Here is a 25,755-nt window from a genome sequence, read left to right on the forward strand (position 1 = left end):
CTTTTCCCACCTGTGCTCCCCAGGTGTCCCCGGAGCAGCCCCGGCTGACGTGCGCTGGACGTGCCTGGTGCTGGACCTGCCCTCCATCCTGGCCCTGTACCTGAGCCGCAGGCACAGCCACCTCAGGGGGGTCAAACTCTGCTGCAACCTGCTCGTCAAAAACCTCTGCACCAGCGACCTGCTCTTCGAGCCAGGTGAGGAGCCCAGGGCTCGGGGGGCTCTGCTTCCTCCTGAGACTCCAGCCCAGCCTGAGGGCAGCCCATGGGGGTTCAAAGCTGAGTTTGCAGCCCTGGCAGAACGCTGGGCTGCTGGTGCTCTGTGATGGGAACAGAAAGGATAAAATACTTGGAACAATGTTAGGTTTCCATACAGGCAGGGACACTTTCCACCATCCCAGGCTGCTCCAAGCCCCATCCAGCCTCGCCTTGAACACTGCCAGGGATCCAGGGGCAGCCACAGCTGCTCTGGGCACCCTGTGCCAGGGCCTGCCCACCCTCCCAGGGAACAATTCCTTCCCAATATCCCATCTAACCCTGTCATCTGGTAGCTTGAAGCCATTTTCCCTTGTCCTGTCCCTCCATCCCTTGTCCAAAGTCCCTCTCCAGCTCTCTTGGAGCCCCTTTAGGCACTGGAAGGAAATCTGGAATGAAATACAGCTTTCCAAACTCTGGAGGAAAGCATCCTCTCATTTTCTAGCTGTAAAAGTGAATGAAAAGAGCAAAGTTAAATATCTCTCTAAGGTTAGAAACTTTTTCAGGAGTAAAAATGAAAGGTGTCATCAAGCCTCACTTCTGCAAGACTTGTGCTTTCATCTGGTAGAAGAGTCTGTGCTTTTTTTGTGTCAAAAATCTTCCAACCTGCTTTTTTTATCCACCTGCTCAGTGTGGCAGAGGTACTTTGGTCAAATCCTTTGTTTTCGCTCTTTCCTTTTTCGTGCTGGAATTCTGTCTGAACTGCCTGGCCTGCTGGGAAGCATCAGTGAGGAAGAAGTTATAGGGGCTGCTTTGAAATTCCTGAAATGTATTGTATCTTTCTTGAAACCTTTTCTGTTTCACTTTCCTAAATTAAAAAATTCATGGAGGAAATAAGAAAATGGGCAATGAGCCTTAAGAGAAGTCTTGTGAAACTGCTGAATCAGTGAACAGACATGACATGAATCTTGAGCCTGGGGGTTTATAACTGAAATCCAAGGGTTTATGCTCTGGGCTCTTCTTGGAGGTTGAGAGTTACAGGAATACAGCTGTGCGAGGTGTGTTTGTGCCAAACCTCAGTTTTGTGCTCTTTGTTTCTCTGGTGGGAAGTGTTGTGTGTTCCCGTGTCCCTCAGGGAGTGGGATTTCAGGCAGCTCCCTGGGCTTGGAGAGCTCACTGTGTGTGTGTCCCTGTCCTGCCAGGTGTGACATTCACCAAGGCCCGCCTGGGGGACCTGTCCTGCCGTGGGGTGGCTCCCATGCCCCGGGAACTGGCCTTTCCTGTGCCCAGGGGGAAGAAGTGGCACGACCTCTATGACTACATCAGGTACAGCTGCTCCGGTCCCACTGCAGCTCCCGGGCCTTGCTGCACCCCTGGGAGGGGCAGGATGGGCAGTGCCACTTAAGGAATGCAGATCCAGGTGATCCTGGGGCTCACCTGGGTTTTGGTTGCCCCACCTCCAGCATTTAGGTGTTGGTAACCAAGACACCCTTGTGTCATTGCCTTTGGTACCCCTGTGTTTGGAGCACCATGAGGCACAAGGGAAGGGATCTTACAGGAGACAGCAAAGAGTGCCAGGCTGAGGTGCCAGTGCAATATCCCAGTGACACGGTGCCTTCCTCTGGTTCTGCTCAGGTTCCCATCTGAGGGGGCTAAGCTGCTGCACAACTCCATCCAGAAGAGCTTCCCACATCCTGTGGCAGGTGGGAATGCTGGGGACGGCAGCCAAGGCTGTGCCACCCCAGATGGGTGCCCTGGGTTTCCAAAAGAGCTCGACCTGCTCCTTGTGTTGCCCAGGTGACCAAGTGCTAGAGGAGCCTGGCCACCCGCCGACCCAGACAGTGACACTCTCCAGAGCAGTCTGTGATCTGTCCCTCATCCAGCACACAAGCAGTCCCAAAGCTGTAAGTGCACTGTGGAGAGGCTGCAGCTCCTTCCTTCCTGCTTCCCATGGAGCATTTCCCTGCATCTGTGTCTTAAATTAAGATGTAGAAGCTGCTTGTTGTCACTGGCAGCTGTTCCAGGCATGGTCTGGTGACCACAGCCCTGCAGTCACTGCCTAGGGGTTCAGTGTGGTGCAGCACAGAGACAGGAGATGTGCCAAGTACCTTGGAATCTCCAGACATCCATCTTCCCTGTCTCTGTGGGGCAGCAGATCGGTGTGTCTTCAAATTATAGATAAGGCAGTGAGGTCTGGAGAGGAAGGAATGTGAGCAGTGTCCTCTGGAGCAGAGCAGTGTGTGGAGCTGGCGTTGCTGGGGCTGCAGGCAGCTGCCTTCAGCTTGGTTTCCCCTTCCCCCCGATGTCCAGACTGGCTTACCAGTGTGGTGGTGGGTGTTGGGAGAGGGGCTGGGGGAAGCCATTCTCACGCTGTGGAGAGGGAGAGCTGAGCAGCACAGCCTCTCTTATTAGAGTGTCCAAAGGATGGCTGTGGGGTGGTGAAGGGTCTAGAGGGGAAGAGTAAGAGATGCAGCAGTCACTTGCTTTGATCAGATCAGGAGAAAAAGAGACTGAGGTCAGCTCTTGTCGGGGGCTGCAGCTCCTCCCAAGGGACAGCTCTGATCTCTGCTCTTTGTGACAGGGACGGGACCCAGGGAATGGCTGGAGCTGTGTCAGGGCAGGTTTTAATGGATATTAGATAAAAGTTCTTCCCCCAGAGGGTGGTTGGGCACTGACCAGTCTCCCCAGGGCAGTGGTCCAAACCTGCCAGAGCTCCATTTGGACAAGGCTCTGGTTTGCTGTCAGGAGGAGATGAACTGTGCACAGACAATGCTGGGGGTTTAAGGAGAGGGCTGGTTAACAACCTGGCCAAGCCAGGTAACCACAGGGCTGCTCTGCCTCCACATTTTTTCCTCTTTGTTTGTGTTGCTATGCAGAGCCCTCGGGACACAGTGGGTGTCTCCCTGTCTGTGCCCCGGGGCACAGGGAGGGCACAGGGAGGAGAACTGAGCTCTGTCTGAGGCTTTCCTCATTCTCAGGTGCCACATCGGTGTCCTGCAATCACAAAGAGCATCCCTGAGGTTCACCTGGCAGTCCCAGGGCCTCTGGGAGCTGTTCCTGCTGGAGACCCCGTGCTGGAGGAGAAGCAGAGGCTGCACAGTGTAGGGGACACCGGGCAGCCACAGCCACTCGGTGATGGTGGCATCCATGTCTATGCTCATCGGAGGAGGGGACAGACAACCCGAGCTGTCCCTGGCTTGGAGGAGGTGTGTGAAGTTCTGGAGGGTCACAGGGTGGCTTTGGGGTATTTCTTTGGAGTATTTCCCTTTATTTCTGATGAAGGGAGAGAGGGAACACAAGGTTCACGCTGGAGTTTCAGTTAAACTCACAGTCCAAGAGATGCAGAGGAGCAGTTCTTCCCACTAGCACTCTGCTTGCTTTGACAGAGGTCTACTTGCTTTGTGTTCAGATGTGCTGACCTTGAGCCACAGGTTTGCCAGGTGTGTACAGGAAGGGCTCTGGCCCTTATGCCATCCCACAGGTGAGCCCCAGCCTGCAGGACAGCCCTGGCAGTGTCCAAGGCCAGGCTGGACAGGGCTTGGAGCAACCTTGGCTAGTGGAAGGTGTCCCTGTCTGTGGCCAGGGGGTGGAGGTGGATGGACTTTAAGGTCCCTTCCAACCCCAACCAGTCTGGGATTCTCACAGTGGCCCCAGGGCATCACTGGGGCTGGATGGGACAGCTGCTTAACTCAGAAACCCCAGCTCCTCCTGCTGCCAGCTTTGACTCTGCCAGGTTAAATGCTTTCAAGTTATCCCCTCTGACAGGAGAAACCCAAAGCTGCCTCTGTGCTTCAGAGAGCCAGGCCCTGGGGCTGGGGTGCCCCATGGAGGGTGGACCCCAGCCTGGCTCTAAGCGTGATGGTTCTGTCTGGTTTTCTTTTCCAGGGGCTTGTACCGGATCCCATCCTGAAGCTGAGAACAATTATTGGCTTTGGAGGCTGCAGCACCAAATGGGTCAGTGGCTTGGGTGATCTGGGGAGTTGATCTGTCTTTGTGTGGCCAGGATATGGATGTTTTGGAGGTGTGAAATGCAGCTGAATGTGGCACTGCCTGCTGTGGAAAATGATCCCAAAGTGGGTGGGCCTGAGCATCTGTGACAACTGCTCTGCTGTTAGGATGGTGAATTAAAAATTATGGGGCCCATTAAGCAGAATCATAGGATGGAAAAGCCCTCTAAGAACATCCATGCCAACTGGTTTTCCCAGGAATCCCAGGCCTTCTCTTGACCCATGTCCTCAGGTGCCACATCCACATGTCTTTTAAATCCGTGCAGGGATGGTGGCTCCACCACTGCCCTGGGCAGCTGTGCCAGTGCCTGACCACCCTTTCTGTGAAGAAGTTTTCCCAATATCCAATCTAAACCTCCCCTGGCAAAACTTGAGGCCATTTCCTCCCTTCTTCCCTGGGAGCAGAGCCTGACCCTCACCTGGCTGTTCCCTCCTGTCAGGGAACTGTGGAGACCCAGAAGGTCCAGGCTGAGATCCCCCAGCTGCTTCTCCTGAGACTTGTGCTCCAGACCCTTCACTAAATTTCCCTTCTTTTTAACACATTAAAACTGGTGCTGCTTTGTTGGATGCTGGAAAGGAAGGGGGCTGTGTTTTGGGTTGTTTCTGTGGCACACTGGGCCTTGCTTGTGGTCTGTGTTAGGGTAAAGGAAGGGTTGGTTTGGTTCAGTCAGTTCAAGGCTCTGCCAGTGTCGCTGTCGAGGCAGGACAGGAATGGATAGACTTGACTCAGAAGGCTGTGAAAGTAAAACTCCCATTTATTCAAAATACACTGCTCTTTTATACAGAGCTTCGTAAGGACCAAATCCATTGGTTCTGAAGTGAAAACAATCCACAGCATTGGTGCAAAGTGCTTGACGCACAGTGATAGAACTTAACTATAAACAATGTGAACAACAAGAGAGATAAAGAATTACTTACATTCTCTCCAGCTCTTTCCCAGGTGTCTGCCTGGCTAGAAACTCTCAGTTTCTTTCTTTGACTGAATCTGAGTCCCACATGCCAGCAATGTCATTTTCCTTGTATCTGCTGTTCAGTAGTAGGGAAGGGACCTTAATGCCCATCCCATTCCATCCCCAGGGAAACCTCCCACTAGCCCAGGCTGTTCCACAGCCCATCCAACCCGGCCTTGGACACTTGCAGGGCTGAGAAGAGCTCTGTGCTGGGCTGTGGGGCAGTTCTGGAGCCGTGTCCCCCCTCCCTTGGTGCTGCAGGCTCTGTGGACGCAGGACAGCAGGGCCGTGGTGTACCCCTGCCACGCTGTCATCGTCGCCCTGCTCCTCGAGACTGGCGAGCAGAGGTTCTTCCTTGGCCACACGGACAAGGTGAGTAGCCCCTGCAGGCCCCAATGGCAGTGCTGTCCTGCAGCCTGGGGCTCTCCTGGCTCCTGGCTGGCCGTGTCCCCGCAGGTGGCGGCGCTGGCGCTGGGTGGCACCGGCACCGTGCTGGCCTCGGCGCAGGCCGGGCCCCGCAGCCTGGGCCGCCTCTGGGACTTCCCCACGGGAGCCTGCCTCTGCCTCTTCAAAACCGACCTGCAGTCCCTGCTGTGCCTCAGGTGGGTGGCAGTGCGTGCAGGGTGTGCTCAGCACTGCAGCACAGCAGCTTTTCCCCGCTGCTCCTGCCTGACACACCAGGCACGGGGTACAGCTGCCTGTGTTTGGCACCGAACCCGCTGCCAGCTCTGTGCTGAGCTGATCCCTCAGGTCTTGCTGTCTCCCCATCCCCACTACTTGTCCCCTTTTATGCCCTGGGAGGATGAACCCAGGGTACAAGGAGCTGTTTTTCACCAGGTCTCTCTTCTTGCAGCTTTTCCCACAGTGGAGCTGTTCTGTGTGGTGTCGGGAGGGACGTGCACAGCAAAATGGTGAGAGCTGATACTGGGGCAGGGAGATTTCCTTGAGAGAGCTATTCTTCCAGGTTCTGTAGTTATTTTCCAGGCAAACTTCTGCTCTCAGCTTTCCTAGACATGTTCTTGGGGGGCATCCCTTTCTCCTTAGCTGCCTAGAGAATATTTTCCCTCTTCCTGATGCTTGTGGATGTTCCTCAGCTGCAAGTGAACAAATCCTTTTGGAAGCAGCTGGAGAGACCTATTGGGGTTGTGCTATGGGGCTGTTCTGTCCCTGGAGTGGTCCCAGCCAGGACCCAGGCAGGGTGATGGGATTATATCTTTATTTTAATAGCATTTAGGGCAAGATATGAGGTGAAATCTTCCAGCTCCAGGCATCACTGTGGGAAGGGATGCCTGGCACTGGAGCTGCCGCCCAGCTTTGTAGCTGGGGATGACGCAGATCCCACGTGTAGCAGTCAAAAATAAACTTGTTCCATGGGACTGGGGGTTTTGTTTTGTCAGTGGAACTGTTTTTTATCCTTTAGTGACGACCATCAGCAATTAGCTGTGCCATCACTAAGTGAAGGAAAAACCACACAGTGCTCTGTGTTTTTCCCAGCACGTGGCACTGTTCTGTGATCCGTGTGGGAGCTGGGGAGGTGGGATCAGTGGGTGGAAGCAGGGTGGGAGAATGGGGTGCTGGGGGGAGTACCTCTCCCAGGGTGATGCCTCAGCCCATCCCAGCCTCTGAAGTGATGCTGGGTTTGCTTTTAATGCTGTTCTGGAATGCAGAGCATCCTCCTGCATTTCTGCAGGCATCTGCCCCTTTGCTTTGTGCAGAGGGTTTGACTCTTGCCCCTGGTGATGGGCACTGAGGGCACACAGACCTGTACTGAGCAGTGGACACGTGCTGCCTCCTGCTCCCTCAGCCCTGGGACAGCTCCTATATCCCAGCAGGCAGAGTTCCCACTGCTCTGTGGATTTTTTTTTCCAAGTCTGAGCCCTGTTGCCAGGCAGCCCTGGGATTTAGAACCTCTAATTATGGATTGCAGGCAAGGATATTGCCATGAAGCTTTGCAAAGCTGTTGGACTGTCCTAAACCCTCTGTGCAATGGGTTTTATTTCCCTGCTCCAGCTCTGTTATCAATACTTTGTGCCCAGCTCTGGAGCAGCTGTGGGATGAAAAGCTCTTCTGCTGCCAAGGTTTTGAGCAGCTCTCCCATCGTATTTTCTTGCTTCAGATGGTGGTGGTGTGGAACACTGCTCAGGTGACCTGTGGTGGAGTTGTGACTGTGCTGGCCAAAGCACACACAGATGCGGATATCCAGGCCATGAAGATTGCTTTCTTTGATGACACCAGGTAGTGTGCCAGGAAAAGAAACTGATAGTATTGATTCTTATATATTGGGAAGGAATTGTTCCCTGGGAGGGTGGGGGGTCCTGGCACAGGGTGCCCAGAGCAGCTGTAGCTGCCCCTGTATCCCTGGAAGTGCCCAAGGCCGGGCTGGACAGGGCTTGGAACAGCCTGGGACAGTGGAAGGTGTTGCTGTCCATGGCAGGGGGTGGAATGAGATGAGCTTTAAGATCTCTTCACCCCAAACTAAGATAAATATTTTGTTTGATAACTCTGGCATGGCTGGGGGGGGATTGTGGTGGTTGCCATTGCTGCTCTCAGTCTGTGCTGTCAGTGGCCCTTGGGACGCTGCCCTTCCCCAGGGCCCTGGGGAGCCTGCCCTGCCCTGCCCTGCCCTGCCCTGGTGCTCAGGCCGTGTCTCCCGGGACAGGCTGGTGTCGTGTGGCCGGGACAACATCAGGCTGTGGCGAGTGCGGAGCGGAGCCCTGCGCTCGTGTCCCGTCAGCCTGGGCGAGTACCACTCCCTGGAGTTCACCGACCTGGCCTTCGAGGCGGGGCCCGCGCCGGAGCCGGAGGACCGAGCGCTGTAAGGGCTGTCACTGTCACCTGTCCCTCTGAGCATTCACCTTCCCCCTCTGCCACGGTGCTTTGCTGGGGCTCTCCCTCAAAATTCAGCTGCCTTCTGGAGCTGGGAGAGGCTCTCCCCACTCAGCACGTGTCACCTCCCAGAAGGGGTTTGGCTGCTCGCAGAACAGCCTCTTTGCTCTTGCCATGCTGCTGTTGTGCCATATTTAGTGACTCTCTTCCCACCTGAAGCTCTCTGTTGGATTCCTGGGTCAGCAGGAGGAGCCTGGTACACATCCTCTTGCATACAGACACACACTTTGTTGTTTATTTTAATCATCAAAGCCAGACCTTTGTTGCCACCCTGTGTTGTCCCACAAAGGCAGAGCTGTCAGCTCAGCCAGCCTGTGGCAGAGGGAGGCTTCTTTCTGGAGTTTATAGCAAGCTTTTAGCTCTTTTACTAATTTCTATTCCAAAAGCTCAGGAAACTAAATAGGAAGCTCTGACTTCTTTGGAGGTGTGCTGAACACTTGAACACCTTGTTGACCTCTTATATTACTTGTGAGCCAGGATTGCTTTACACAAACAAGGTAAACGAAAGTGTTTTTTTACTAAAAGCAAGTCTCTCCTGGGTTTTTTTTCCAGCTTTGTGTGCAGCAGGAGTGGCCACGTGCTGGAGGTGGACTACAAGAACATCTGTGTGCGGAGTGCACGGCGCCTGCTGCCTGCACAGCCCCAGGGGGACGGGCAGGAGCAGGCGGGGAGCAGCTCAGGTGGGAGCAGGAGAGGCAGGGAGAGGGTAAAAACAGCCAGTGACCACCTCCACCACCACCGGGGTCAGAAATCTGCTCAGGCCAACCAGCTCTTTACCTACTGCTGAAGGATTATTTTGGGGTTGATTAGATCATTGCTATTTGCCTCTTAAGGACTGCAAATAATCTTCCTTAGTACAGCAAAGTATCGTTTTAAGAAAGATTTTAGCATTTTAAATGCTGATTGCACTTTCAGAGAAACACTACTTTTAGAAACATGAGACAAGGTCTTCATTTGCTGATGGGAGGCTTAATGGAGAGATGGAAAAAGAACTAAGATTAACAAAAAAGATGAATTTGGGGATTTTTTTCATTATTCAGCTGGTGTAGAGTGTTTGGGGAATCTTTGTTGCTCTACATTAAGTAGACCAAGTTTCAGCTCTTCCATTAACTCGAACAGCAGGAACAATTCACTTTCAAGTGTGATTGCTCTGATATCCGAAAACTTAGTGCATAGTTTGATAGTTTGCTTTGGCAAATTGAGCTAATTAATCTATAATGTGGCCTTTGAGAGGCATGTAACTGCAGTTCTCACTTCATGGGCAAGAAGGGACCCGAGAGGAGATGAAGCAAAGTCCTTGGTGCCTCCTGGTGTCAGTGCTGACTCTGACTTATGGCCTTTATACCTGAATTTAGGTTGGATATTGGAGAAAATTTCTTGACCGAAAGTGTGATAAGGCATTGGAACAAGCTGCCCATTCTATCCCTGGAAATGTTCAAAAAGCCTGTGGATGGGCACCTGGGGACATGGGCTGGTGAGGGGATAATTGTTGGACTCAATGAGTTTTTTCAACCTTAATGATTGTACGAATCAAAATCTCCCAGTTTGTGGGTCTGTATCTCCCTTCCGCAGAGAGGCTTTGGGACAGGGCAGTGAAATGGTTTGTACCTCAGGCAGTTATCTGGGATATCCTTTGCTACAGGATGCTGTTTGAGGCAAAAATATGGCAGGGATAGGAATCTTCTGTGCCTGGGAAGAGTTTCACAATGCTGAAGAGGAGTTTGGAGCCCTGAGAAGGGCTGGCTGAGACCCTTCAGCCTGTTCTGCCGGTCACTGTGGGGTTCCTGCATCCTCCTCAGGCTCCAGCTGGCTGTGGGGGGACTACCAGACTCAGCTCTTGGGTGGGCCCCCTCTCAGGTTGAGTTTTCTTGTTTCACCTGTATAAGGAGGTGTTTTGGGTTTCCAGGCCCTGGGATTGCTATAAACAGTATCAGCATGTCCTTGACCTTCTGTGCCACGGGATCAGAGGATGGCTACGTGAGGCTGTGGCCACTGGACTTCTCAGCTGCTGTCCTAGAGGCAGGTGAGTAGAGGTGGGAGTGGTGCTTCTGAGCTCCACATCTCCTGCTGCAGATCCAGAGCTCCAGTGCCACAGCTCCCACAGCAATCCTCATGAGTCAGGGCTGTGTTACGTGTGCTGCCTCCAGGGCTGACTGCCTTGGAAGTCTTCAGTGGCAATTATTCATGTTTATTCTTGTAACTCATAGGAAAAAGGCAGGATCTCCTGGGAGAGAACAGACTTTCCATCTTGATTTTTGTCCCCTTCTTGCCACAGCTCATCTGTCCATGAAAAATTAGGGGAGAAGTCGAGCAGTTCTTGACTGTTTTTGAAACACACTCACCATTACAGCAGAGCCCAGGGACATTAGGAAGGGCAGAGACTAATCTCTCTAATCTGTCACAACTCACACCTGCAAATGTTCAGTCTTCAGGTCGTGGGCTGCTCATTCCCGTGGGCATTGCTTTCCTAAATGTGGGTCTGTAGCTGTGTTCCAGCTGCACTTCCCCAGTGGATTTGTTGACTCCTGTGTCTTTCCCAGAGCATGAGGCTTCCGTGAGTTCTGTCTGCATCAGCCCAGACAGCCAAAAAGTCCTGTCCACGACAGCTGCTGGGGCTCTGGGCTACCTGGATGTGCAGGCCCGGGACTACAGCACGCTGATGCGCTCCCACGAGGGCTCCGTGCTGGGCTTCTCAGTGGAGGGCAAGGGGAAGCAGATAGCAACAGTGTCCCAGGACAGCACCATCCGAGTGTGGGACCTCGCCTCCAGGCAGCAGGTGGGTGACACAAGAGGCAGGTGGTGTCTCATGGTTATTGAGAGTCTCCCTGGTCTGTTTGCTCCATCTGTCAAAGCCCCTCAGTTCAGATCTCCCTGAAGTCTGAGGGGTACCGTGGGCAAGAGACCCTTTGGAAGTACAGAGTTCTGAAGTATTGTTAGGCAAAACAATTTCCTTTTCGTCCATCTTTTGAAGATTGCTTTTTAGCACAAGCCATAACACCCAAGGGCTTTATCTGAGTGCCCAAAGACCCAGGACTCCAGTGGGCTTTAGGTCCATCCAGGCAGGAGCAGGGACATGCTCATGGTGGAGATGTGAGGCTGATCACTTGTTGGGTCCAGCTGCAGCTCCAGTCTTCTCCAGTTTCATGCCTGTGGTGTCTCTTCCCTGCAGCTGTATGACTTTTCAGCTGCAGAGGAAACTCCTTGTACTGTGGCCTTCCACCCCTTCTGGGAGATGCTGGCCTGTGGCTTCGACAGCGGGGTGGTGAGGACCTTCAGCCTGGCTGCCTCTGACCTCCTGCTGGAGCACAAGTGAGTGGAGTGAGAGCTACACGGGGTCTAACCAGGTGTGCTGGCGATGAGACAGAGCCACAGTGACACTCCTGGAGCTCCACAAGCCTCAGGTCCCAGCTGGGTGGGTCTGGGACAGATCCCACTGCGAGGCTCTGGGTGGTGAAAGCCATGAGGGCTTGCATTGTCACTTCCCAGTGGACAGCAGTAGGAAGGAGCTTGTCCTAGAGAGCAGCTGGGCAGGGAGCCCCTGTGAGCCTCTGTGGGGTTTGGAGGATGCTCAAAGGGAGGAGGAGCAGGTTCCATCCAGGCTGGAGCCTGCGCTTGCTGCTCGGTTTCCCGACAAGTCGGAGTGTTGGGTGTCCTGGGCTGCTACAGGGTGAGCACAGCAGGGTCCTGCTCTGTTCCTGGTTGATTTATCTTCTTGGGTTCTTCGCTGTGTTACACTCAACATCACCACTGTTGCCTCTGTCTGTGATTCCTTCCCTTTTTCCACGTTTTCTGCCCTCTTTCAGGCAGCACCGCACCGCGGTCACCGGGCTGACCTTCTCTCCAGATGGCAATTTCATGTTCAGCTCCTGCTTGCAGGGAACTCTGGCTCTGTACAGACTTGCTGCACGGAAAATCCAGGTTCTGAGAGTCGTGGGTAAGACTCTGGGGTTGGGGTTGCCTTTCTTCTTTTTCTGTATTAGTAGAGACATCTTGACCCCAGAGCCAACCCAAAATCAGCCTGATTGGAGTGATATTTCCCAGTGAACCTTCTGAGCTTTGTCATTTCCCCCTGCACTGGGCATTGCTGAGGCACCTCTAGTCCTGGGGTCAGTTCTGGGCCCCTCACAAGACAAAGAGGGGCTGGAGTGTGTCCAGAGAGGGGAACAGAGCTGGGGAAGGGCTGGAGCACCAGGAGGGGCTGAGGGAGCTGGGAAAAGGCTCAGCCTGGAGAAATGGAGGCTCAGGGGGGACCTTGTGGCTCTGCACAACTCCTGACAGGAGGGGACAGCCAGGGGGGTCGGGCTCTGCTCCCAGGGAACAGGGACGGGACAAAGGGAAATGGCCTCAAGCTGTGCCAGGGGAGATTTAGATTGGATATTGGGAAAATTTCTTCATTGGAAGGGTGGTCAGGCACTGGCACTGGAAGGATTTAAAAGACATGTGGATGTGGCACCTGGAGACATGGTTCAGTGGGCTTGATAATCTTAGAGTGCTTTCCCAACCTTAATGATTCTGTGATTGCTGTTTGTAGCTTCTGTGTGAGCAAACCCCAGTGACTGCCAGCACTTCCCTGCCTGTCCTGGTTCAAACCCTCTCATCCTGCTGGTGTGATGATTTCACCAATGTGCTGGGGTCACAGAGATTTATCCATGCCCAAGCCCTGATGCTTTCCATTCTGTACTTGTGCATTTTAATTTGTTTGAAGTGGATTGTTGCTCTAATCCTGCCTGAAGCAGAGCTGCTCTGTGCTGGTGAAAGGAGCTGGTGGAGAGCTGGAGGCAGGGCAGGGGCAAGGCAGTTTGGAAAAATTAGTGTCACATTTAATGTATACTTTGGAAATGAATTGTGACAGCACAAGCTTGGGCAGGGAAAGGGAACTCCTATTTTCAAACTGTGCAATATTGCACAAAGAGGAGGAACCTGCCCCAGAAAGTGTGCAGGAGAAGGAACAGGGGTTGGAGGAATCAGGGAATTCATCCAAAATAACCCAGATTTGGTGTCAGTGCTGCAGCTGGACTCTGGTGACTCTGCTCTGAAACTGTGTTTGCTGCCTGGTCACGTTCCAGGGACAGAACAGTGGAATTATGGTCATGGAATAAATACAGAGAATTGCTGTAATTTCTGTGATTTTCAGACCTCTGGGTCTCTCTGCCCTCTGGACTGACATCAGTGTGGGGTGTTCAGCACTGACCTCATTCTGCTCTGGGTTCAGACACCCAGGCTGCAGCTGAGATTTCAGAGCTCTTCATCACAGCCTCTTGTAGCACTAAAAAATTAGCCCTAAAATCAATTTTATTCCTTTGGCTTTGTTCTGCTCTCCTTGAAAATGCTGTGTGTTCACTCAGGCAACAAGCTGTGCATCTCAACCTTGTTTTTGAGGTGGTTCACTGCACACTCTGGGAGTGTAAATAAAATTTGTAGCATCTCCTACAGTACAGGTTGCTTTTTTTCTCAGGCTGCAGGAGAAGCTGCTGCAGCAGCACCATCAGAGTGGGTTTTGCTGCTCCTCACTCTCTTGCTGTGTCCCCCAGGCAATGTGGTGGCCCGGGATGCTGGGAGTGGCGTGGACACTCTGGTGGTCAGTGGGGACAGTCGCCTGCTGGCCTTCGTGGGGCCCTCCAAGTACGTGGTGACAGTGATGGAGGCCTGCTCACTCGATGAGGTACCCAGCAGAGTCCCCTCACCCCTGGGGACAGGGCTGTCCCCTGGAAACTCCATAGGTGAGGTGGATCAGGGCGTGGGGCTGACACTGAGCTCCCTGCTTTCCCTTCTGTGAGACAGAAATAACACATTTGAGGTTTCTTCTCCTCTGCCTTCATTCCCCTCTAGAAAGATAATTTGGAGAACTGCTGTGGAGGCTGTGAGCTCTCACCTCTCTCTTGACCTGCTCTCCTGGGCATTGCCTGGACCTGCAGCCCCTCATTAAGTGGGAAGGGGAGGGTCCAGGGGGCTCCATAGCCTCATGTTAGGAGCACAGGAGCAATCCCGAGGCTCCTGCAGTGGCTGTTCAGTGGCTCTTTGTCCCACAGCTGCTGAGGGTGGATGTCAGCATCCTGGACCTGCACAGCACCATCCTGGACTCTGCAGTGAAGGTCTGCTTTGGTCCTGTGCCTCAGGGCGAGCTCCTGGTATCCACTTCTTCCAATAAAATCCTTGTGCTTGATGCAAAAACCGGACGGCTGGTGCGAGAGGTAGGACACTGAAATTCATCTGCAAGGTCTCCTGTGGGGGCTGGGCACTTCCTGTCTTATTGGGAGGTTAAATGAGAGAAAAACTCCCCCTGGAGCTCGCAGGCTTCAAAGAAACACAAGTGGGAAGCCTGCAGCTGCCCCAGCGTTCTCGTGCTCAGGGTGAGCCGAGCTTGTCCTTGTTTTCCACACTGTCACACTACTTTTCTCATGCTGAAATGTAAATCAGGGTATGAACCAGCTCAGCTAAGGCTGCTGGTGCCATTTCTTGTCCTCAGGTGTCCCCTGTGCACAAGCTGAGCTGTTCCTCCTTGGCACTGAGCAAGGATGGCCAGTACCTGCTCACTGCTGGTGACAAGGTCATCAAAGTGTGGGACTATCGGATGCGCTTCAACATCAACTTCCAGGTACTGCCCACCTGTTGGAACTCAAAATGTCCCTCAGACATTTTCAGAGGTTCCAGGCCTTGGTCAGAAGCATTTTAGACCCTGGCAAGCAGCTGGAAACAGCTGTGATTTTGAGTTTGAGCCATAGAATGAGTTACTTTGAAGGTAGAACAAGCAGTCACAGAGGGTTAGATGGTATAGTAGAAATAATTACAAATTAGAGGGGAAAATTTTTTAATATTGTACAGGGGGGTTTTAACACCTATACAGGGGGGTTGTACTTTGTACAGGGGGTCAGGAGTTCTAAGATAGAAGAAAGTGGGCCTAATCCTGTTCTTCCTCCTTCTTCTTCCTTACCTCCATGTTCTTGGTGATGTTGGCACTCATAAATTGGTTTAGAGTAAAAAAGCACATTGTAACATAGATAATAAGTATTGGAGAAAATCTGTAAATATATAATACGTAATATATCATATAAAAAATAGCAGCAACCCTGGGTGGGGAGAAAGAAGACAAAGACACCGGACAGTGAGAGTGTCAAGAGTGTGTGTGTCTCTGCCTGAGCTGCTGACCAAAGCAGCCACAGCGGGCAAAAACAATCTTTAAATAACTAGCAATAAACTGCCTTAAGACCAAACAACAAAAAGCTGCAAAGTTTTTCTTTAGAAGCACAAGTTAAAGGAGAGACTTTACCACCACACAAGACCCCTAAATCAATCCCGGGGTTCTCACACCCACCCAGGAGGGAAGGGGTGGTGCTGCATTGCTGAATCTCCAGAGAAGAGGGCAGCAAATGGACTCTGTATGAACCTGGCCCAGTGTCCTCAGTCCCAGTTTGCCTAGCAGAGAAATGCAGCTCCAATCCCACACTGTAACAGTGCCTGGCAGTGGGCACAAGCTGGGGCTGCCAGAGCACCCCAGTGAGACCCTCTGCAAAGGACAGAGATAGGTGATAGCTCTGTGTTAGGGACAAAGAAAATGGAGAGGAAAGTGGTTCACCTAAGGCTTCAGAGGCAAGATAAGACTTTGGACTCTTCAGCTTTTGCTTCCTTCCCCAAATGAGTGTGTTGGAGGTTGGCCCCATGTTGATCAGCCCACCGGTATGAGAACTGTAGGTGTGATAGATCCTCTTCTGGACCTTCTGCTGAGGCCTGTAGACCCTGGCTGGGCAGGACAGGGAGTGGAGTAACCCCATCCAGACAAGACAAATGGTGATGGGGATTCAAGACGTGCTCTCTCCCAGGTGTTCATCGGCCACTCAGAGCCCGTGCACAAGGTCGCCTTCACCCCAAACCAAGAGCACGTCATCAGCGTTGGGGATGCCATCTTCCTCTGGGATTTCCTAGCTCCACCTCCAGTCAAGTCATCCCCAGCCAGGTAATGGTGCTGGCAGTGCCTGTCTGTGTCCCCTTTCCCTGCCCCATCCCTGTGTGACTCCAGTCTCCTCACCTTCCCAGGGCTTGTTCCCCCGTGTCCACCCTGGTGCTGAGGTCAGGTGAGTTTGCCTCTTCCCATGAGTTGTGCTGGCAGCTTTCCCAGAGGGTAGGGGCTTGGGGGGATGGTTCCTTCCCTGAGGGAGTCATGTAGTGGGGGACAAACCAACTAATTAGCCTCGAAGGACAATCTCAAATTAACTGGCAGCACCTCTCAGTCTGCCTAGGTGTGGATGTTCTGAGCAGAGCCATTCTGGGCTTTCTGGTAGATTTTCACCTTTCACCTTCTGTCTTTCTCTGCCTCCATCTGCTCTGTCTTCTTTCTCCCTCATTGTCCCTCTCTCTCTGTCCTTCTCTTTCTTAAAACACAGAGAAGTGGTTTCTATGGAAGCTGGAAAGCTGAGCTTGGAGGTGTCACTATCCAGAAGGAGGAGAGGAGCATGGGGTGAAGGAAGTGACACCAAGCCTTTTCCTTTCCCAGACAGCAGCTCTGAGACGCCCAAGGATGTCTCTGAGACCCCTCGGCAGACAGTGCCTCTTCCACTGCTGTCCTCCCCACCGTGCCTGGATATCAGCTCTGTCCACCCAGCAGGATTTCAAAGTAAGAGGAACTGCTTGCAGGAAAGGGGAAAATGAACCTCATTTTAGGAAAAACTTGCCTAGTTCAGCAGCATCCCTGGAGCCATCCCTACCTGGGATCCCTTCTGGCAGACTTGACAGACCAATCTGCATTTCCTTCCCCTAAGCTGGGCTTAGCTGGGGTTCAGCACCCCTTTATCCTCTGCCCTCCTCCATGTACTGAGCTGCTGGCACAGCCTCACTGACTGTGCTAAACACCTTGTTGGTCATTCCTAATAGGAATTGTCTTCTTTACCCTCCACCATAACAGCTGAGCTGTTCCACAGAGCAGGGGAATGACACTGCCAGAAGTCAAGGGGTCAGGCACACATGAAGTGGTCCTGAAGGACGTGGATGGCTCCATCTTCCCACTGATTTTTCTCCCCAGGTATTTCCTCTGAGTCGGACAGGGAGGAGGAAGCAGATGTACCAGACAGCAGCAGGAAGGTGGCAAATGAGCACAAAGATGCCTCAGTCATTGTGGTGGAATCAGAGGGGAATGAGGAGCCTGTTGTGAGGCCCAAAGTGAGGCAGGAGAGCTCGAGGTCACCTGAAAAGACAGCAAACGGTAAATCAGGGGTATTGCCAGTTTGTACAGAGCTGCAGGCCTGCATGGCAGCTTGGTCTATCCCCAAAAACAATGACAGACCATTATTATTACAGGGCAGAGAGACCCAGACGCGTGCTCTGAGCTGTGAGGTGAAAGGCTGCACTGTGTTCCTTAGGAGTTTTCCCTTGGGCATGGCCTTCCAAGGGAATTCAGGATTGAGGGAAGCTCACACTGATCCCTAAAACTGCTCGTTTTTCTGGCTTTCCCTGTTGCTGCTTCTGGGCACACCAGAAGCCTGTCTTCAGCCTGAAGCCAGTATCATCTCTGAGTGGCAGTCCCATTAAATCCAGCTGCAATTAAAGCTCCCAATGGCTCTATTAATAGCTGCACAGCCTGGGAGCTGCAGTGGTGTGTGGCGACCTGCCAGGAGCAGGCAGCTGCCAGTGCTCAGCCTCAGCAGGACTTATTGGAAAACCTCAGGATAAAAGTGCCCTCAATGCTCCTGTTGCAGGCCTGGAGCTGTGGGGCTCGTGGTTTCACAGGGATGCCCAGAGGACGAGGCATGGTTGTCCTTAAGCTGTTTGCAGTGTGATGTGACTGAGTCAGTGTGGGAAATTTAGGATTCTTGACTAACTAATTAACATGATTAAGTATAATCTGTTTATTGTTTACATTAAGTACTTATTTATCTATTATAACTCTTCTGTATAAGCTGATTATGTATTTTTATTGGTGTTTTTGTTTGTCTATGTGTTTTGTATGTACTTTTCAGAATACGTGATTGGTTATAGTTTAGGTGGTTTACAGTTCTTTGTTGCCTTTTTTTTTGTGGTCTTGGAATTTGGTTTTTTAGCTTCTTCTTTCTTATTTTAGTACAGTTTATGTCTTAGTAACTTTGATGAATTCTAGAGAGTTTTGAGCAAGTTCTGGTAAGAGCAGTTACAAGTGAAATGGCTGGTGCATGCTGCAGTCCAAGTTGTTCAGATACATTAATTCAAGTGGGAAAGGAACTGATCCAGGGAATGGCTGGAGCTGTGTCAGGGAGGGTCAGGCTGGATTTCAGGAAAAGGTTCTTCCCCCAGAGGGTGCTGGGCATTGATTGAGCAGGCTCCTCAGGGAATGGGCACAGCTGCCAGAGCTCCAGGAACACTTGGATGGTGCTCTGAGGTGCAGGGTAGGATTGTTGAGGTGTCTGTGCAGGGGCAGGGATTGGACTCGTGATCCTTGACTCCTTCCCACCTGGGATATGCCACATGTGACCCTGCAGTTTGCTTTTTGCCTCGTGTGTGTTCACACGTGCACAACACCTGAACATAAGCAAGGCACAGCCTGGGTGCTGCTCCCAAACCCTTCCCAGGAGCAGCAACCCATGGGTACCATCTTCTTCTTTGTGTGGCAGAGCCCAGGAAGGCGACCAAAACTCCCAAGTCCCAGTGTTCCATCCGCCCAGATTCCTACCGGCATTTCACTCCTCGCTTCAAGGCATCAGTGCTCCCCCAGGTGAGAGCTGTGCTGGTTACCAGGTGGAGAACAGGCATTTTGGGGCTGGGGTAGGTGAGTTTTCCAAATTGTTTCCATTTTCTTCTCTGTTGGAAAGCAATTTGGGAAATACACCCCTGGGCTGATGCTCAGTGAGAAATCCTAGCGTTAATTCCCTGTTCTCCTCTACATGTAGCTCTTCCCAGACTAGTAAAAACTGAGTTGTGCTCAACTCTTTTTGTGTTGCCCAAATCTGCATACATTTTTATTCAAAAGGAGTGGAAATGGCATGTGCTATTGAGAGTGAAAGACGAGTGAGCAATGGAGTGATTCATTGTGCTCCCATATTTGCGAGCAGCTGCATTGGCAGAGCAGGCTGGGGAAGGCAAATCCATGGAGCGTAGTGAGGAGAGACACGGCACAGCTCCTGCTCTGTTAACAAACACAGCAGGGATAAAACAGAAACTTAACTCAGCCCTTCCCTAAGCTCTGCTGCTAGTGCTGGAGAACAGCTACATCCAGATTTCACCCCCAATCCTCTCTCTGTCTAGCTACATCCAGATTTCACCCCCAATCCTCTCTCTGTCCCTCCACCTGGCAGCATTTTTCTCCCAATTCTCTTCCTGTTGAAATATCTGCATTCCAAGTCAGTGGAACTCTTTCCCAGCAGGATTAGCAGCTGCTCCTCGGCTGGGCATTTGCTGCCAGCCTATTTTGTGCCATATCTGAAAGCATCTGTGCCTGGCTGTGCTGGGGCAGTGTCTCTTTTGTTATGGAATGTTATTTGTCTCTTCTGTTAGGAATTGTGTGAGTTTTGGCATGGATCTGTGTGGGATGTGTTTTTGAGGACGCTCGCTTCTTCCTGTGTGGGTGTTGATGCACCTGACCAGACCATTCTTCCAGAGATTATTTTAAGCCACTGTCTGTTTTTCTTGTAGAGTTTCTCATCTCCTCCAGCGGGCAGTGAGGTGCTGAAGCTGAAAGCAGTGATCGGCTACAATGGGAATGGCAGAGGGAATATGGTGTGGAACCCGGATACAGGTACACTGGGAAGGCTCTGGAGTGGTGGGATGTGTTGCCAGAGAAGCTGTGGCTGCCTCTGGATCCCTGGAAGTGCCCAGTGCTAGGCTGGACAGGACTTGGAGCAGCCTGGAATAGTGGAAGGTGTCCCTGCCCATGGCAGGGCGTGGAACGAGATGAGCTTTAAGGTCCCTTCCAGCCCAACTCACGTGTGATTCTATTCTGTGATTCTAGGGATGTGCACTGAGTGAAATTATGATCTCACTGTTGGATTGGCATCTTTGCTTGAACACAGAGGTTCTTTGTGTTGGTAAAATCCAGTAGCTCTTTGCTGTTGGCAGACTTCAGTTGGTGGAGCAGACTCAGGCTCCAGTTGTTGAGCGGACAGAGCAGGAGGGAAGCTCACAAAGCCCATCCTGCCTCATTTCTCCAGCTGGAATGATGCCCAGCAGCTCTGCTTTACTCAGGGTAGGGAAAGTGAGATTTCACCCTGCTCCCAACCTGCTGCTGCTGAGCTGCATCAAAGAGTCAGCTTTTACGTATTAATGAATCATAGAATTTTCCACGTGGGTTGTGGTGGGGGCTGTATGTGCAGCCTTTCCATGAAAACATCCCCTCTCCTCCCCCTCCTCTGCCAGGCTTCTTCGCCTACTCCTGTGGCTGCGTCATCGTGGTTGAAGACCTGCACTCGGGGTCCCAGAACCACTGGCTGGGCCACGCCGAGGAGATCTCCACACTCGCCCTCAGCCACCATGCCCAGGTGGGAGAGGCTGCTCTGCCCCAGGCCAGGGCTTGTCCCTGTCACTTTGCAATCCCAGAACCTAAAATCCCATTTCTCTCTTCCTCCTTCTGCCTGGAGGCTATGGAGATTATTTTAGAGTCAGCTATCTGTTGTGCTGGCTCAGTGTGGGCTGGAGAATGTCCAGAAAAGGGAACAGAGCTGGGAAGGGGCTGGAGCACAAGTCTGATGAGGAGCTCGGCCTGGAGAAAGGAGGCTCAGGTGGGACCTTCTGGATCTCCACAACTCCCTGACAGGAGGGGGCAGCTGACAGGGGTCAGGCTCTGCTCCCAGAGAGCAGGGACATGATGAGAGGGAATAGCCTCGAGCTGTGCCAGGGGAGGTTCAGGCTGGACATCAGGAAGAATTTCTCCATGGAAAGGGTGGCTAGGCATTGGAAGGGACTGCCTGGGAGTGGTAAAGTTCCCATCCCTGGAAGGTGGATGTGACACTCCATGTCCTGGGCTGGGTGACAAGGTGGGGATGTCACAGCTTGAACTTGATGATCTTGGAGATCTTTCCCAACCTCAATGACTCTGTGACTCTGAAAAGGCTGTTCTCTTCCTCTGGGTGATGCTGCCTTTCCCTCCTGCCATCAGCTGAATGGTTGTTTCTCACTGAATTCTCCATTTGCCAGCTACATCCCTTTAATGTGGGATAACTGAAAAAACCATTAAGACTAATGAGCATTCTCTAATTACTTACACATTGTTCTGTTAGGTTCTTGCTTCTGCCTCAGGGCAGAAGGATGGAGACTCCCACTGTCAGATCTGCATCTGGAGCACCCAGGATGGGGCCTGCACAGCAGAGCTGTTCCACCATGAGACACAAGTGCAAGCCATGGCATTCTCCTGTGATGACAGATTCCTCGTCACCATAGGTGAGCGCTCCTGCCACAGCAGCTGGGGGTGTGGGGGTGCACTCCAGAGCAGACAGCTCATGGCAGGAGGGTGCTGTGAGCACCAAACACCTGCCAGATGTGCAGCAGCCTGTGGGGAGGAAGCTGCTCCATGGTATCCCTGGGACAGCAGGGAGTGCAGCAATTACAGCTTTCTTCTCCTGACTCACTGGTGCTTCTTAAACCCCCTGTACATGGTTTGTGGTTGCTATTTATAGTGTGCAGAGGGAAAAGCCTTCTTCTGGACTTGTTATTGCTGCCTAGACGGACTTGGACAGAAGTAGCCAGGCTCCCAACTGTGAGCCTCCTGCCAGGCAGCCATGCCAGCACAGGATGGATGCTCAAGCTGTCTGCTTTGTTCAGGCAGGGGACATTTAAAGGACAACATGCAATTAGGAAGCTCTTGTTTTGTATGAGAGGGGACCTGTGGAGCAGGCAATACGCTCGCTCCAGGCTGGTGAGGCTGCCTTTGGAAAGGAAAGCAGGCTTTGCTGGGGAGAAGGGAGCTTTGTGTGGGAGAGGAGCTCTCCTCCTCCAGCGCTGGTCAGGGCTGCAGGGGAGGGAAAAGCTGAAAGTCTCCACAGAGCTTGTGGAGCCTGGGAAAGGCAGCAGGAGAGCAGTGTCCTCCTGAGCTCTCTGGAAGCTCGGGAATTTTGCCATCACTGAGGCCAATGCCTTCTGCTCCCACCCAGCTGTGGTGGCTTCCATGGAGGTCAGCTCCCACCTCAGCTGGGACCTTGGCAAAGGTGACATCTGTTCTTTGTAGCCCTGAGTGCCCAGTGTCACTGGAGAGTTTGTGTGGGGCATTCCCCAAGGTGTGCAGCAACTCCCAAGGATGGAGAAACAGCAGGGAACCTGCTCTGCCTGCTCAGTCCCAACCCTGGCTGCTCCAAGTGACTCCACTGCCAGGACAGCTTTGCTGCAATCTCCAGTGTGAAGTGCTGGGCCAGTCCTGTCTGTCCTTAACTTGGGCAAGCATCTGTTGTGCTGTGCACAGAAGGAATTGTGTCCATGCCTGGTACGGTGTTTGGGACAGCTGTCTCCCAACAGCTGGATGAGGGGCTGATGCTGTTGATGTGTGTGTGCTGTGTGGACGCTTGTGAGCATCCTGAGGCAGCAGAGTTCTTCCTGCTGTCTTTCCCGTTCTCCTTAGGGGACTACCGTGACCAGACCATGGCTCTGTGGAGCACCCACACCTATGAGCTCATGCTGTCCACTCGTATCTCAGAGCCTCTCCATGATGTGGCTTTTAGCCCTTTCTCTCACCAAGACCTCGCCTGTGTGGGGAGGGGAGCTGTGACATTCTGGGTGTTGGAGCAGCAGGGAGCTGCTGTCAGATTCAAGGTAAACCTTCCTTTTACCTTTAAAGATTTATTTTCAGCATCTCTGACTTATTTTCTAAGCCCCTGGTGAGGGCTCTGTGAGAGCTTATGATTTCTCTCAGTGATGTGATATTAACTGTGTACAAACAGCTGTTGGTTGTATTTGAGGCCTTAACTGCAGGAATTGAGGGGAGGAGGATGTTTTTTCTCCTGATGTGCATCTAAGCATGTTCATTCTCTTTGACATTGCTGGTTTTTGTGCTCTGGCAGGTTCAGCGTGCCCCTGCCCCGGACGTGCTGGGGCTGGTGGAGCTGACATCTCTCTGTTACGGTGCTGACGCTCTCCTCTACAGTGGGACCAACTCAGGCCAGATCTGTGTGTGGGACACAGAGACCAATTCCTGCTTCATGACGTGGGAGGCTGATGAGGGCGAGATCGGTGGGTGCAGTGCCAGGGCTGTAACAGGGAATGTGTTGGAAAGAAGCTCTGGGCTCACAGACTTCACATCAGCTGTGCTTGCAAAACCAGTTTGCTGTGTTGGATGCAAGATGTGTGGGGTGGCAATGGATCTCTGACCTGGGTTTCCTGGGGGCTTCATAGAATCATTTATGTTGGAAAAGGTCTCTATGATCATCAGGTCCAACCACCAGCGCCAGGTCCAGCGTTAAGCCATGTCCCTGAGCACCACATCCACAAGCTGTTTGAATCTTGCAGGGATGGTGACTCCACCACTGCTCTGGGCAGCCTGTGCCAAAGCACCTGCACTCCTCTAGTCTGTAAAAGAGTGCTGGGCTGTAGAGTCCTCCCACTTTGCTGCCCAAGTGGCTGTCAGGAGCACCCTTAGAATGATGACAGGTATCACTGTCACCACTTGTAATAACGGGATGGGACCATCGTCGGGCTAGAACGATTTATTGCTCAGGTAAACATCAGAGGGAGTTGGCCATAGCACAAAGTAGTCACAAGTTCTTTGTTACAAGGCAATATAGAACTTTCTAATCCAATAGACAGTTGCCACAGGGTTTATTTTGCTTTTCTAACCTATCACCTTTACTTCTGCTGCACCGTGGATGCTTTTGTCCAATGGCTTCAATCTCACTTGCACACGTATGCTTCTGTTATAACTTCTAAACTCCAACCTACTCTATACTATTACATTACTACACTATAAACCCTTCACCATCTTACCCATCTTACAGTTTATTACTTACTTAAGGCATATTCTTACTTACAACTATAGAAACATAAGATTTTTCTACTTAATATCTATATATTGTATTTTTTCATCAATCCTAGCTTCTCCCAAGGCTGCAAACCAAACCCTTCAGTGTCTGTGGAAGTTTCTGTTTTTCTGATTCCCACAGCAGGGAGCAATGGGCACTGACAGGTCCCCTTCCTCCCCAGGTGTGCTGCTGTGTCGGCACCAGCGGCTGCTCAGCGGCAGCAACACGAAGCGCATCCGCCTGTGGTCCGTGGCCACCGTGCAGGAACTGAGGCTGAAAGGGCCCAATGCCAGGTAGGAGCTCGTGGCCCCTCACCTGGCAGCCCCCAGGACCTGTCTGAGAGGTGGCTTTTCGCAGGCAGACACCATGTGCAGCCACACTGCTCCTGCTGCTCTTCATCCCTAGCTGCTTCTCTCCATCCCGTGACTGCTGATTCTTTCTGTCTGGATCTTGTGACTGAATGTTTGCCACAGGTAGCTGAACCCTCTTAATAGTGGAAGGGGGTGTTTATTGTGCCTGAAGTTTGTGTCAGTGGTTTGTAGGAATTCCTTTAGGAGAACTAGAAAAAATGCATTGCCTTTGTTTATTCTCTCATGCTATTGCATGCCCTATTTTTTTTTTCCTTTCCTGTAAAAAAGTAGTTGAAGCACAAATCATAGAATCCTAGAATGGTTTAGGTGGGAAGGAACCTTCAAGACCATCCCATTCCAACCCTCCCTGCCATGGGAGGGTTTTTGCTATCCCAGGCTGCTCCAAGCTCTGTCCAGCCTGGTTTTGGACACTTCCAGGGATCCAGGGGCAGCCACAGCTTCTCTGGGCACCCTGTGCCAGGGCCTGCCACTCTAATAGAAAGAATTCCTTCCCTATATCCCATCTAACCCTGCCCACTGGCAGTGGGAAGCCTCTTTCCCTTGTCCTGTCACTCCAGGCTCTTGTCCAAAGTCCTTCACCAGCTCTCTTGGAGTTCCTTTGGGCAGTGGAGGGGGCTCTGGGGGCTCCCAGGATGAACAACCCCAGCTCTCCCAGTCACTGTTCCATGGACAGGAGCCCCTCATTGAACTGGCTCACTAGAAAGTTGGATTTAAAGCAGGCAGAGTGGCTGTTCCAACATCTGAGCCAGTGCTTCTCCCACCCTGCCTTCCTCCAGGTCTGGCTCAGTCCTGCTGGAGCACGAGATCACCCTGGATGGGACCATTGTGAGCGCAGCCTTTGACGACTCCCTGGAAATGGGAATTGTGGGCACCACGGCAGGGACCCTGTGGTACATCAACTGGGTGGAGAGCACCAGCATCCGACTCATCAGTGGCCACAAGAGCAAGGTCAGAGGGGCTGGGCCTGCTTTGAGTTTTGCTGTTGCTTCAGGATGTCTCTCTGCTACAGAAAAAAAAGGGTTCAAATGGTGGGAGAGAAGGTATTTTATGACAACTTGCAATGCACCTTGCCTGGTCTTACCTTTGGGGTTAGGTTTACTGTGCATAGTGCCTGGTCCTGCCTTTGGGGCTGAGTTTACTCTTTCCCATGATTGATAACGTTGGAAAAGACCTTTAAGATCATCAAGTCCAAGCACCAACCCAGCACCACCACAACATTCGCCATTAAACCATGTCCCCAGGTGCCACATCCACACATTTTTTGGACACTCTTGGGTATGGTGACTCCACCACTGCCCTGGGTAGCCTGTGCCAGTGCTTTTACAACGCCTTCTGTGAAGAAATTCTTCCTAATATCCAATCTAAGTCTTTCCTGGTGCAAATTGAGGAGATTTCCTCTTGTCCTGTTAGGCCAAAAGCAAAGCTCTGCCCATCCTTTATGTTCCCTCTCCTCT

At 52.1% G+C, this 25,755-nt stretch overlaps 1 protein-coding gene across 3 annotated transcripts in view; it reads left to right on the plus strand.

Annotated features, from left to right (window-relative positions):
- Positions 1-25,755, plus strand: part of LOC100231218 (mitochondrial Rho GTPase 2) — a 47,037-nt gene that overhangs the window by 2,913 nt on the left and 18,369 nt on the right. For all 3 annotated transcript variants that reach the window (XM_072935575.1, XM_030284910.4, XM_030284915.4), the window contains 31 exons: positions 24-194; positions 1,394-1,517; positions 1,827-1,894; positions 1,989-2,095; positions 3,170-3,397; positions 4,077-4,145; positions 5,410-5,520; positions 5,605-5,750; positions 6,002-6,059; positions 7,265-7,383; positions 7,808-7,963; positions 8,587-8,714; positions 9,941-10,057; positions 10,575-10,810; positions 11,204-11,343; positions 11,838-11,968; positions 13,566-13,696; positions 14,064-14,225; positions 14,501-14,629; positions 15,852-15,985; positions 16,066-16,103; positions 16,523-16,642; positions 17,048-17,227; positions 18,609-18,709; positions 19,627-19,729; positions 20,347-20,468; positions 21,207-21,366; positions 22,538-22,728; positions 22,977-23,145; positions 24,112-24,223; positions 25,078-25,249. In XM_072935575.1, coding sequence (XP_072791676.1) covers positions 24-194; positions 1,394-1,517; positions 1,827-1,894; positions 1,989-2,095; positions 3,170-3,397; positions 4,077-4,145; positions 5,410-5,520; positions 5,605-5,750; positions 6,002-6,059; positions 7,265-7,383; positions 7,808-7,963; positions 8,587-8,714; positions 9,941-10,057; positions 10,575-10,810; positions 11,204-11,343; positions 11,838-11,968; positions 13,566-13,696; positions 14,064-14,225; positions 14,501-14,629; positions 15,852-15,985; positions 16,066-16,103; positions 16,523-16,642; positions 17,048-17,227; positions 18,609-18,709; positions 19,627-19,729; positions 20,347-20,468; positions 21,207-21,366; positions 22,538-22,728; positions 22,977-23,145; positions 24,112-24,223; positions 25,078-25,249 — 4,133 coding nt within the window. The remainder of the gene's footprint in view (positions 1-23; positions 195-1,393; positions 1,518-1,826; positions 1,895-1,988; positions 2,096-3,169; positions 3,398-4,076; positions 4,146-5,409; positions 5,521-5,604; positions 5,751-6,001; positions 6,060-7,264; positions 7,384-7,807; positions 7,964-8,586; positions 8,715-9,940; positions 10,058-10,574; positions 10,811-11,203; positions 11,344-11,837; positions 11,969-13,565; positions 13,697-14,063; positions 14,226-14,500; positions 14,630-15,851; positions 15,986-16,065; positions 16,104-16,522; positions 16,643-17,047; positions 17,228-18,608; positions 18,710-19,626; positions 19,730-20,346; positions 20,469-21,206; positions 21,367-22,537; positions 22,729-22,976; positions 23,146-24,111; positions 24,224-25,077; positions 25,250-25,755) is intronic.

The sequence above is a fragment of the Taeniopygia guttata genome, chromosome 14 (assembly GCF_048771995.1).
Source record: "Taeniopygia guttata chromosome 14, bTaeGut7.mat, whole genome shotgun sequence".
NCBI classification, from domain to species: Eukaryota; Metazoa; Chordata; class Aves; order Passeriformes; family Estrildidae; genus Taeniopygia; species Taeniopygia guttata.